At 45.4% G+C, this 13,744-nt stretch overlaps 1 protein-coding gene across 1 annotated transcript in view; it reads left to right on the top strand.

Moving 5' to 3' along the window:
* Window positions 1-13,744, top strand: part of MED17 (mediator complex subunit 17) — a 51,870-nt gene that overhangs the window by 20,843 nt on the left and 17,283 nt on the right. The window contains exons 7-8 of the mRNA XM_073582992.1: window positions 11,546-11,676; window positions 11,772-11,956. Of these exons, the coding sequence (XP_073439093.1) occupies window positions 11,546-11,676; window positions 11,772-11,956 (316 nt within the window). The remainder of the gene's footprint in view (window positions 1-11,545; window positions 11,677-11,771; window positions 11,957-13,744) is intronic.

Raw genomic sequence — 13,744 nt, 5'->3', positions numbered from 1 at the left:
ATACAGGGACCGGTAGATCCAATAATTGGTGTGGGTGTCCAGAAATTTGTACTGTAATATATTCAGGAAACTATCCTGTATTGTTTGTGACAGGCATGAATGTCCACAACTGGGTGCTGTGATTATCCAAATGGTCTGTCCTGTCCAGGGAGGCAAATGTGACACAGGGAGAGTGAACGCACTGTTCAGGAGAAGCACTGAGGGTGCAGAGGAATAGCGCTTGGTCTGTGGCTGGACGCATGTGTTGCTGGTATGAGAGACGCTGCTGCAACCCCCCAACCTACTGTCTCCTTCCCCACCATCCTGTGGAATGTAAGCCCGAAAGGGCAGGGTCCTCTCCCCTCTGTATCAGTCTGTGATTTTTAGCTTGTTTACTGTAAGTGATATCTGTAATTTGTATGTAACCCCTTCTCATGTACAGCACCATGGAACCAATGGTGCTTTATAAATAATAATTAGCACTCGAGCATGCCCAGAGAACACTTTATCAGAGCACGCTCACTCATCACTAATGTCCATCGGTGTGTACCTATCATTATTGCGTGTAATTACCCCCTGGGGAATAGGGGGCTCCCATACCAGCATGCAGCATTTATCCCCATCATGCAGAACATACTCCTGATATTGGGGCAGTGATGTTCCCAACCCATGAACAGTTACCACTCCGTTCCACCACTCCAGAACTAAACTCTCAATCCCCACATACGTATTGATATTTTAAATAAAACTACAGATTTAATAATTTGGTCTTTGCTTAATAAAAAAATACATATATATAATCTCAAATTATGATTACATCTGTAATGATATATTATACATAATCCTATTTACTGTATATACTCGTGTATAAGCCGAGACCCCCTAATTTTGCCACAAAAAACTGGGAAAGCCTATTGACTCGACTATAAGCCGAGGGTGGTGCTGCACAAGGGTTAATGGTGGCCCAAGAAGTTGTTCCATAGATAAATACCTCCCCATATATTGCTGCTACTGCTTCAATTAAGAAAAAAAAAAATAACATACTCACCTCTCGTCGCTGGGGGCTAGGTGCCGGTGTCCTGAGCAGGTGGGGACACCGGTGCGCTATGTGGGACAGGTGCCAGTGTCACCGCTGTCTCAGGCCCCCGGCACTGGCGATATTCACCTGTCCTCGTTCCATCGCCGTGCGCCGCTCTGTCTCCCGGGTCTCTGCAGTGACGTTTAGCACAGGGCGCGCACTAACTACGTCTTTGCGCCCTCTGACCTGAACGTCAGTCAGAGGATGCGGAGGACAGAGCGGCGCGGCGGTGGAACGGGGACAGGTGAATATTGCACTACTCCCCCACCTCCCCCGTCATACTTGCCCCCTCTTGGCGCATGGTCTCTGCAGCCCCTGCTCCTTCCATGTTCTTGGCGCCGCAGCTCTTCCAGGTTTCAGCAGTCACGTGGTACCGCTCATTAAAGTCATGAATATGTGCATACTCATGACTTTAACCCCTTTCCTTCACTGGACGTAATATTCCGCCCATGTGCCCTGGGCCCTAATTACCATGGACGGAATATTACGTCATAGCGATAAGCGGCGCCGACGTGGTGAGCGTCGCTTATTGCGGACGGGTGTCAGCTAATTATCATAGCTGACACCCGGCACAATGTGTCAGGGGTGGTCACGGACCGCCCCCGACACGTTAACCCCTTGTACACCGCGATCAAACACGATTACGATTGTAAACTATTTTTACAATAAAAAGCGTCTTTTAGCGTGTGACAGCTGCCAAATATAAAAACCGCCATAAATAGTAAATCAAACCCCCTGTTATCACCCCCTTAGTTGGGGAAAAATAATAAAATAAAAAGTATTTATTTACATTTTCCCATTATGGTTAGGGTTAGGGCTGAGATTAGGGTTAGGGGTGTGTTGGGGTTAGGGTTGGAGTTAGAATTGGGGGTTTCCACTGTTTGAGCACATCAGGTGCTCTCCAAACGCAACATGGCGTCTGATCTCAATTCCAGCCAATTCTGCGTTGAAAAAGTCAAATGGTGCTCCTTCCCTTCCAAGCTCTGCCACTTTTGCAGTCCAATTTCTCCTGTTACCCTTGGTAAAATAAAAAAAAATTGAACCTGAAGTATTTTTTTTGTGAAAAAAAGTTAAATGTTCATTATTTTTTTTTTTTTTAATATTCAAAAAATTCCTGTGAAGCACCTGAAGAGTTAATAAACTTCTTGAATGTGGTTTTGAGCACCTTGAGGGGTGCAGTTTTTAGAATGGTGTCACTTTTGGGTATTTTCTGGGTATTTTCTATCATATAGACCCCTCAAAGTGACTTCAAATGTGATGTGGTCCGTAAAAATAAAATGGTGTTGCAAAAATGAGAAATCGCTGGTCAACGTTTAACCCTTATAACTTCCTAACAAAAAAAAATTTTGGTTCCAAAATTGTGCTGATGTAAAGTAAACATGTGGGAAATGTTACTTATTAAGTTTTTTGTGTGCCATATCTCTGTGATTTAAGGGCATAAAAATTCAAAGTTGGAAAATTGCGAAATTTTCGCCAAATTTCCTTTTTTTTCACAAATAAACGCAAGTTATTTGAATTAAATTTTACCACTAACATGAAGTACAATATGTCACGAGAAAACAATGGCAGAATCACCGGGATCCATGGAAGCGTTCCAGAGTTATGGCCTCATAAAAGGACAGTGGTCAGAATTGTAAAAATTGGCCCGGGAGTTAACGTGCAAACCACCCTTGGTAGTGAAGGGGTTAATGAGTGGTACCACGTGAACGCAGGGGCGCAGAGACCATGGAAAGAGCAGGAGGACTGCAGAGACCGCACCAGGAGGGGGTGAGTATGATCTCTAACACTCGCGCTCCCCCGCCGACCCCCAGTATAAGCCGAGAGGGGGACTTTCAGCCTTAAAAAATGGGCTGAAATTCTCAGTTTATACTTGAGTATATACGGTATTTTGATTTTTTTATTTTTTCCTATTTTTGCTAAAAGTCATAAAATTAAAAAGTAAAGTTTTATATACTTATTACACACAACCTTAAACACAATTTTTTACATTTTCTATTATTTAAAATGTACTATTTTAATTGTTTTTATACAGTGGTCTGCATTCTACTTCGATGTTCTGAAATGTCACTGCATAGATCAGCTGCACAAGATCATGTGGGAGCGAGGAGCCGGTTGAAAGCTAAAGCCAGGCTCCCCATAGAGAAGGCAGAGACGGTTTATCACCACGTCTGCTCTCTCTATGGCTGTGTACATAGACCTGTGATCGCTGGGTTTTGCGAGGGAGCAGGAGCTGCTGGAACCTAGGAGATCCAGACAACTCTGCTATGCACCCACAAGATTGCATTTACTCAGAGACATAAAATAAAAAAAATACATATCTATTGTTGGAATGCCCCACCCCTTAGCGACAGAGCCAGTTTGCAGCTTAATGACCAGGCCAATTTTTACAATTCTGACCACTGTCCCTTTATGAGGTTATAACTCTGGAACGCTTTAATGGATCCCGCTGATTCTAAGACTGTTTTTTCGTGACATATTGTACTTCATGTTAGTGGTAAAATTTCTTCAATAAGTCTTGTGTTTATTTATGAAAAAAACGGAAATATGGCGAAAATTTAGAAAATTTTGCAATTTTAAAACTTTAAATTTTTATGCCCTTAAATCAGAGAGATGTGTCACACAAATTTCTTAATAAATAACATTTCCCACGTCTACTTTACATCAGCACAATTTTGGAAGCAAAATTTTTTTTTGTTAGGAAGTTATAAGGGTTAAAAGTTGACCAGCGATTTCTCATTTTTACAACAAAATTTACAAAACCATTTTTTTTAGGGACCACATCATATTTAAAGTCATTTTGAGGGGTGTACATGACAGAAAATACCCAAAAGTGGCACCATTCTAAACACTAGACCCCTCAAGGTGCTCAAAACCACATTCAAGAAGTTTATTAACCCTTTAAGTGCTTCACAGGAACTAAAGCAATGTGGAAGGAAAAAATTAACATTGTACTTTTTTTTTGCAAAAAATTTACTTCAGAACCAATTTTTTTTATTTTCACAAGTGTTAAAAGAGAAAATCAACCACAAAATTTGTTGTACAATTTCTCCTGAATACGCCGATACCCCATATGTGGGGGTAAACCACTTTTTCACCACACGGCAGAGCTCGCAAGGGATGAAGCGCCGTTTGACTTTTTCAACGCAGAATTGGCTGGAATTGAGATCGGATGCCATGTTGCGTTCGGAGACCCCTTAATGTGCCTAAACAGTGGAAAACTCCAACAAGTGACCCCATTTTGGAAATTACACCCCCTAAGGAACTTATCTAGATGTGTGGTGAGCACTTTGAACCTTCAAGTGCTTCACAGAAGTTTATAACGTAGAGCCGAGAAAATAAAAAATCCATTTTTTCCCACAAAAATGATCTTTTCGCCCCCAAATTTTTATTTTTACAAGGGTAGCAGGAGAAATCATACCCGCACAGTTGTTGTGTGATTTGTCCTGAGTATGCTGATACCCCATATGTGGGGGGAACCACTGTTTGGGTGCATGGGAGAGCTCGGAAGGGAAGGAGTGCCATTTTGGAATGCAGACTTTGATGGAATGGTCTGCGGGCATCATGTTGCGTGTGCAGAGCCCCTGATGGGCCTAAACAGTGGAAGACCCCCACAAGTGACCCCATTTTGGAAATTAGACCCCCTAAGGAACTTATCTAGATGTGTGGTGAGCACTTTGAACCCCCAAGCACTTCACAAAAGTTTATAAACGCAGAGCCGTGAAAATAAAAAGTCTTTATTTCCACAAAAGTGATTTTTTTTTTTTAGACCCCAATTTTTAGACCCCCAAAGTTGGTAAATAGTGGAAACCCCTCAATTCTTGTTCCAACCCTAACCCCAACACACCCCTAACCCTAGTCCCAACCCTAATCCTAATTCTAACCCTAATCCTAGTTCGCCCTAACCCTAATTTTAACCCTAGCCGTGACCCGAGCCCTAACCCTAGCCCAAACCCTAACCCTAGCCCAAACCCTAACCCTAGCCCAACCCTAGCCCTAACTCTACCCTAACCCTAGCCCAACCCTAACCCTAATGGAAAACTGAAAAAAAAAATATTTTCTTTATTTCATTATATTTGCCTATATAAGGGGGTGATAAACGGGGGGGGGGTTATGTACTATTTTTTTTTATTTTGATCACTATGATCGTTTATCATAGTGATCAAAATAATGAATGGAATCTGCCAGCCGGAGCCGGCAGATTCCCGGCGGGCGCACTACGCATGCGCCCGCCATTTTCAAGATGGCGGCGCCCATCGGAGGACGCCGGCGGGACGTGGGACCACCGGGAGGGGACGGAGGGCCATGGAGAGGTACCGGGGGGGGGGATCGGGGACCCTATTTCTCTCTCCTCTGATGTGCGATCACATCAGAGGAGAGAGAAATTAAATGTAAAATCGCGGCTTTTTTTTTTTTTTTTGCGGTCGCCGTTATAGGGTTAATAACGGCGATCGCAAAAGCGGGGTCGGTAAAAACCGACCGATTCATGTTCTCTGGGGTCTTGGCTACCCCTGGCAGCCGAGACCCCGGAGAAAATCCGACACTGGAAGGCGCTATTCACTTAAATCACAGCGCCGTGAATTAACGGCGCTGTGGTTTTAGTACCCTTAACTACCGCCGTTAAAAGGCGTATCGGCGGTCGTTAAGGGGTTAAAGAGGACTTTTCATCAACTTTTTCATGTTGATTTAGACAAACAATGCAGTAGAGGCTGCAGAGATGAAATATAAACATTTGTATGTTTTGTTTTTTTTTATAGTTTTGCCTTTCCTTTGTGGAGATAATTGGCAATCAATTTCTGTGCCAAGAAGCAGCTACAATGGGGACAGAAGTAAAAATCTTGTACCCCTTTAAAATGTGGCGGTCACATCAATAGTCCATGGCTGCAGGCCCAGAGTCCTGTGATCCTCCTACGGCATGCTGGGGTCACTGTGCAGCACGACGCACGCATGGTGGCACGCATGGTGGCACGCCAGGTCTACTAATCAGAAGAGGCGTGGGGGATCTCAACAGGTAGAAGGAGGGTTCTCGGGACTCTGGTGCTCCGCTCTAGTGATCATCTATGGAGAAGTCATAACTTGCATATTGCTGGGACCCGCACCAAGTTTGAGAACTGGGTTTTGCTTTGTCCCATCTGGATTGTGTGCACAGTAGTGATGAGTGAACGTACTCGGATACCATCTTTTCTGAGCATGCTGGGGCGTTTTCCTGTTATTGTGTAGTGCTTGTCTATTATGTTCAAGTTCCCGCTGCTGCATGATTTGCAACTGTTAGACAGCCTCAGCATGTGTGGGGACTCCCTAACAAACAGTAAAAATCCACATGTGTGTTCAGGCTGTGTAACAGCCTCAAATCGTGCAGCAACAGGGACTCGAACATAATATACGAGCACTACAAAATACTAGGATAACGCCCCAGCATGCTCAGGTAAGACGTTATCTGAGTGCGTTCGCTCATCACTAGTGCACAGCCCCAGTCATTGTCTATGGGACTGCCGGAGATCGCTGAGGACAGAGGTTGGCTCTTTCCAGCCATCCCATAAACTGGGATCCCTGTATTCAGCAAGTTCTTTTCTCCCTATATACAGTTAGGTCCGTATATATTTGGACAGAGACAACATTTTTCTAATTTTGGTTCTAGACATTACCACAATGAATTTTAAACAAAACTATTCAGATGCAGTTGAAGTTCAGACTTTCAGCTTTCATTTGAGGGTATCCACATTAAAATTGGATGAAGGGTTTAGGAGTTTCAGCTCCTTAACATGTGCCACCCTGTTTTTAAAGGGACCAAAAGTAATTGGACAATTGACTCCAAGGCTATTTCATGGACAGGTGTGGGCAATCCCTTCATTATGTCACTCAATTAAGCAGATAAAAGACCTGGAGTTGATTTGAGGTGTGGTGCTTGCATTTTGAACTTTTTGCTGTGAAGGAAACATGGCGGTCAAAGGAGCTCTCCATGCAGGTGAAACAAGCCATCCTTAAGCTCCAAAAACAGAAAAAACCCATCCGAGAAATTGCTACAACATTAGGAGTGGCAAAATCTACAGTTTGGTACATCCTGAGAAAGAAAGAAAGCACTGGTGAACTCATCAATACAAAAAGACCTGGGCGCCCACGGAAGACAACAGTGGTGGATGATCGCAGAATAGTCTCCATGGTGAAGAGAAACCCCTTCACAACAGCCAACCAAGTGAACAACACTCTCCAGGAGGTAGGCGTATCAATATCCAAATCTACCACAAAGAGAAGACTGCATGAAAGTAATTACAGAGGGTTCACTGCACGGTGCAAGCCACTCATAAGCATCAAGAATCAAAAGGCTAGACTGGACTTTGCTAAAAAAACATCTAAAAAAGCCAGCACAGTTCTGGAAGAACATTCTTTGGACAGATGAAACCAAGATCAACCTCTACCAGAATGATGGAAAGAGAAAAGTATGGCGAAGGCGTGGTACAGCTCATGATCCAAAGCATACCACATCATCTGTAAAACACGGCGGAGGCAGTGTGATGGCTTGGGCATGCATGGCTGCCAGTGGCACTGGGTCACTAGTGTTTATTGATGATGTGACACAGGACAGAAGCAGCCAAATGAACTCTGAGGTATTCAGAGCCATACTGTGTGCTCAGATCCAGCCAAATGCAGCCAAACTGATTGGTTGTCGTTTCATACTACAGATGGACAATGACCCAAAACATAAAGCCAAAGCAACCCAGGAGTTTATTAAAGCAAAGAAGTGGAATATTCTTGAATGGCCAAGTCAGTCACCTGATCTCAACCCAATTGAGCATGCATTTCACTTGTTAAAGACTAAACTTCAGACAGAAAGGCCCACAAACAAACAGCAACTGAAAACCACCGCAGTGAAGGCCTGGCAGAGCATCAAAAAGGAGGAAACACAGCGTCTGGTGATGTCCATGAGTTCAGGACTTCAGGCAGTTATTGCCAACAAAGGGTTTTCAACCAAGTACTAGAAATGGCAATTCTTCCGGGCATGCTCAGTATTAAAAAGTGGATCCGTTGCCGGATTCCGTCAAATAACGGTTGGCAACGGATCCGCCGCCCATAGGCGGCCATTATGACAAATGGCGGATAGCGGCGGATCCGTTGCTATCCGCTGTTTTGACGCTGACATAAAACGTTTCATTGTCCGTCCACTCAACACAGCGGACGTCAAAATTATGGCGGATCCGTCCAAAAACGGATCCAACGGATGAACATTCGTCAAAATCCGCCACTAATGCAAGTCATTGGGGAAAAAAACGGATCCGTCATAAAAATGACGGATCCGTTTTTTTTTTTGTTTTTTTTTGCAAAACGGCGGATTTTAACTGATGGCAACAAACGGAAATGTGAAACAGGCCTATTGCGTGCATATGATGCCGATACAGCCATATAGTGCTGAGCTAGAAACAGTCAGCATGTATGTGGGACAGGAATCTAGTATTCAGATCTTTTAAAAATAGAATGCGCTTTATCCATAGAAAAAAATCATAATCTAAGCCACAGATTGAAATGTTACTCATTGACCGACTGCGGCGGAGCAGAATTTAACATGAAGGTTCATCACGGCGAGTCTGTGGGTCTTCAGCCTGTTTTGCAAAGCTCTGTGCGACGACCACCTGAACCACAACACCGCGCCACTGGGGCAGCGCCTTTTTTTTTTTTTTTTTTTTTTTTTTTTTTTTTTTTTTTAATATATATATAATTATGGCTCACATCTGCCCATTTTTAATATCCTAGTATGTTGTGGAGAATCCCTATTTAATCAATTAGCTATCTGTACTCCAAAAAAGGTGATAAATACAGATCGTGCCTCAGAAATCGTCTCATGTTGTCACATTGATTGAGCGTTTTGGTGATTAATTAATTTAGAATAAGTAAATAATTTCTTTATTTTTTGTGGCTTTTTGTACACAGCTGTGATTTATTAGTTACCCTTCCTCCCATTATTTATCAGTAACCCTTCCTCCCATTATTTGGTTGTAACCCTTCCCTTGCATCATGGCTTGTGTCCGGACGTCAGCAGAGTGGCAGTGCAGGGGTTAAGTGTGCCGTTTCGCGGCATCTGATGTTCCTCTGCTCTTTGTTCCCGTTTTTCGCTGTTATAAATGAGCTTTCTTTGTGCTCCTGGAAGGAAAATCCAACAGATAAAAGGAGACCCAGCGGAGGCCTCAATGGCTGCTCCAACGCCTCGTGTTTGTGCCGCGCTGCAGTCATTAAACGCAGTAACAAAGCGTCTCCGGGAGCGCGATACAATGTCCTTAAAATATCCACTTTTCCGTGTTAACGAGCCGGTTGTTGCTGTAGCTGCGGCGCCCCCCGCAGGCTGCTCTTTGTGCGCATCGATAGAGCTGTGATTGTTTCGGGCTCCTCGGCATAAAGAGGCTCAGCCAGAGAGCTGCACGCCGTGCCGTTTCCTTGGTTGCCTTTGTGCTGCGCGCATCCATCGTGGGCTGAGCTCGGGCCGTTCTCTGGCGCTGCGCACGGCCTCTGTGTGTACGGGGCTTTGTATGCAGCTCACTGGGGTTACTGGTAATCGTCCCACCACAACAGATAAAGACCCCTCGTCTACCCAGCCAGGACACTGAGATGGTAGACATAGAGGAGGTGGCTACCTCCAGTAGGGGGCGCTTTAGAACCACCCTTATCTTTTCTGCAGGAGAGCTGCATTCTTTTTATTTTTTTTTTTTTATTGGGAGCATTTCCTGACCAAAGTCTTCCTGCTCCAGCAAGAAGTGCCCCCATAAATCACCATCCATGGTCTCTCATCCAGTATCCTGTTCTGCACTGTCCCCAAAAACATCCGTGTGTCCCTTTCTATTGGTTTGGCTTGTGTCCTTGGTCATTAAGCTTTTCAAGTGCTATGAAGTAAATACCAGTCAAGGAGCCGCGAAGACTTCACGCAGGAGAGATTCTAGATTTATTACACAGCCAACACCTGCTTCTGACAGCAGCGATTAGAGCAGTTTAGCCTCTTAAAGGGGTCACCTGGCCTTAAGCTACAAGTATGCAGTCACATTGCGTGCACTGCTATTAGGCGTCAGGTTTCTCGCTCTGCACAGGAGGAATCCCGAGCCTTGCCTTCTGCGGTCTCTCATTCTTCCCCAGCCGCAGAGGAGGCTGCTCAGCAGAGGCGTCGATCCCTGCGTCTTGCTCAGGCTAGCACTGTCGGTTTGGTTGCTGCTGCCACCTCTGGTCCAGCTATAGCAGCCTGCACTAGGCAGCGGCAAGCAGCTCCTGGGACTAAGTCCTTCTTTCGGTCCGCTGAGCATGCCCTTGGGACGACCTCTCATTGGAGGTCGGAGGTCACATGGTCAGGTCCTGTTGCTCCGATTGGACCGCTAGGAAGGTCCTGGAAGGTTGCAACTATAAAAGCCTCGCATGGCAGCCCAGCCATGCGCTAGTATACCGTAGAATTATGTTCGTGTGTGTGATGATGGATGCATGTTTCTGGTGACTGACTCATTATATATTCCCTGCCTTTGGTTGTGTATGTGGTAGGGACTTTGAGTTAACTAGCGCCAGACCGTGCCATCCAGCACTAGGCACGTGTATACTGCGTCTAATTAGCAGCTACTGCCAGTTGCAGCGCCGTGCTCTATACATGCACTTTCCAAGCCCTAGTTAGGGTGGTAAGTGGCGTCTGCCAGAGTGGTGCTACACGCTAGTAGTGCGCTAAGTCTATTAGCGTAGTCTCTCCTTGGTGCCTCAGTTGTGGCGCCGCGCATTGGTGGGTTTAGAGGGACTCTAACCCTGTGTCTTTGGGGCAGAGTCCTGTGACTGCACTCCAGCACTCACCTTGCAGAGGTCTGTGAGCGTTAACGGGCTACGGCGTTTATGTTCCACGTTATCGAGACTCTGTGAAGCAAAAGAGTCCGCCTCTACACACCGGGTGACAGTAACCCGCGTTTGTTCATCTGTTATACTGCCATTACCGAGCAGCAGGTAACATCTCTGCACGGTGGACCCCAGGCTGCGAACGCACCTTTTACCATCTTTATTGTTCGGTGTGTTCCGCAAGCCCCTAACAACTGCACACAGGATTTTCCAGTGACGGTCATTTGACCAAAATTATGCAATTTCCATACCTACAGCCACATCCAGACTAGACGTGTCCGGCCTCTCTCCATAAACTTACATTGAGCGAGGCCACACATGTCTAGTCAGCACATACCTGCAGTCACATAGCTGCTGCTCCTGGCGCTGGAGAATCCTCACAGCGCTCAGGATTTATTCCCTCCATTTCCCCAGCAAACCTGCTGTGACTGCTGGGGAAACGGTTGGAAGACCGGTAGCCACTAAGTGGTAACAGGGCTGACCCTGCAAGTAGTCACAATGCAGGGACCATACACAAGGTTTGTTTGTAGTCTGTTCCTAAGGGAAATAAAGCTCCCTTTTGTACAGTTGATCTGTTTTTAGAATAATATCGTAGTAATTTATTATTTTATATATATAATATTTTTATTTTCTTTTGTATTCCCTCAGGCCTCCAGCTTTCCATCTCATTCTGTCACTCCACAAATGACAAGAAGTCTCAAAAGTCGTCTTCCGATAAGGTAAACCCAGAAGATCATCTTTACGTCCTGGAGCACAACCTGCACCAGCTCATGAGAGAGGTGAGACATCAGGAGGGATGGGGAGGACCCTCGAGTTACTACTCCTGGCACAGAATTCAGGGCTGACTTCTCCTATCTCCCCTTTATCTGCTCAGTTCCACAAGCAGACAATAAGTAACATCGTGATGCCCCATCCAGCCAGCGCTCCGTTTGGTCACAAGCGGATGCGACTCGCAGGACCGCAGGCGTTTGACAAGAATGATATTAATGCCATGCAGCAGAGCGAAGGCCTCCTGGAGAAGATCATCAAACAGGCGAAGCACATATTCTTGAGAAGCAGGTGAGCGCGCACATGGAAGATCAGCGGGTTTCCTTCCATGATCGCAATGTACCATTAACCCCTTAACAACTTGAGAGGTAGATTTTCATTATAGGTTGTTGAGGATGCTATGACGCGGGCTCAGGAGCTGATCCTGCTACAGACGTCTGCTGTGTTAAGAAGCTGGAATCTGCCTGTCACTGCAGCAACTAGTGCCTGCTCAGATCGCTGCACTTTAACCATATATAGAGGTTGGCCACTACTTGGACAACCCCTTCTCAATCCCTGTGTTTCCCCTGCGTAAAATAATAACGCTCATACTCCTCTCCGGTGTTGTTGCCATTCCAACGCTGTCGGCAATGGCTCTCCCTGGGAGTATGTGACATGTCACGCAATCCCTGCAGCCAGTCAACGCTGGCTTCACCCTCCTCCTTCGGATAAATCAAGACATTTGGAGGAAGTGACAGATCAGAAGCATCTCTGACTTCCTCCAGATGTCAACTATAGCCGTAGGAGAGGAGAAAGAAGCCAACGCTGGTTGGCCTTGGGGATTGCTTAACGTAATGTCATGCCATCCCTGGAGAGCCAGTGCCGACAGCACTGGAATGGCACCAGCAACGGAGATGAGTTTAGGTGTTTTTATTTTACTGGGGAAAACACAGGAATTCAGAAGGGGTTGTTCAAATAGTGGATACCCTCTTTAAATGTTATGTTCAATCCCTAACAGCGTCATTTAAATGACTTCATTACACTACACAATCATAGGGGAACTGATGAAACCTACTGAAGACCCCTTTAACAACCAGGTTAGTTCTCATGAATGTTCATCACAGGCAGAGCTCTGTAGGAGAACTGCGATATCGCTATATACACAAATCTGAGGTTCAAGTTCTCTAGGAGGACTAAAAGAAAAAATAAACTAATAATGGGGGAGGGGGTGTTTTGCACAATATAAAAATTCCAGTCTTCCCCAGTTTCCGCTATTAAAAATACAGAAATAAGAAGCATAAAAAAATAAGCAAACATATTGGGTATTGTCCAAAAAATCTGATCTATCAAAATATAAGATTGTAAAATTATTTATACTATTCGTTAGATGCCAAAAAGGAAAAAAATGTCAATTTCCAGTTGCCGCACTTCCCGATGCAAAAACTACAATTAAAGGTGATCACAGTGTCATATTCAGCCCAAAATGATTGTCACGCTGGCGATTTGCACGGACTCTTAGCGCCACCCTACTCACTGCGATTCCTTCTCTGCTCTCCCTGTTGTGGGCTGTCTCGTTGAGCTGCCTCTTGTAGCATTTCAAACACTGCTGCATCTTCCTGCTATTAAGTCTCCACCTACACCTCGTATCAGTGTCTCTGACCCTCCGGTCAGCTACTGCAGACCAAGGACTGTCCTGGAGAGGCGCTTGGTGACTTCCGGCAGCCCAGCTTATCCTCACCATCAGAGGCTGTAGTGAATACCCATTAGTCACTTATTATGCCCCTCCAGGGTAAGCCGAGTCCATGGCGCAATGGGTCCACACTCACCAGCCTTACAAAGATATCAAACATCAGCTCAAGTCGCAAAAATACAAGCCCTTATACCGGTCGTGGGCATTACAGGTTCCCGTTCATTTGATAGCTCCAAACTGGCCAAGACGGGCTTGGTATGCGAAGCTGGTGAACATGCTCATGGACATCCCCTGGAGACTTCCAGATCGTCCAGATCTTCTCTCACAAGGCCCCCTCTTCCACCAGAGTTCTCAGTTTCTGAGTTTAACGGCATGGCCATTGAGGCCGCAGTCCTGAAGGAAGCTGGGTT

Source organism: Dendrobates tinctorius, unplaced genomic scaffold (assembly GCF_039654945.1).
Source record: "Dendrobates tinctorius isolate UK_male_01 unplaced genomic scaffold, ASM3965494v1 ptg000075l, whole genome shotgun sequence".
Classification (NCBI taxonomy): domain Eukaryota; kingdom Metazoa; phylum Chordata; class Amphibia; order Anura; family Dendrobatidae; genus Dendrobates; species Dendrobates tinctorius.
Note: the sequence above shows the minus strand (reverse complement) of the source record. Positions and strands in the feature narration are given on the sequence as shown.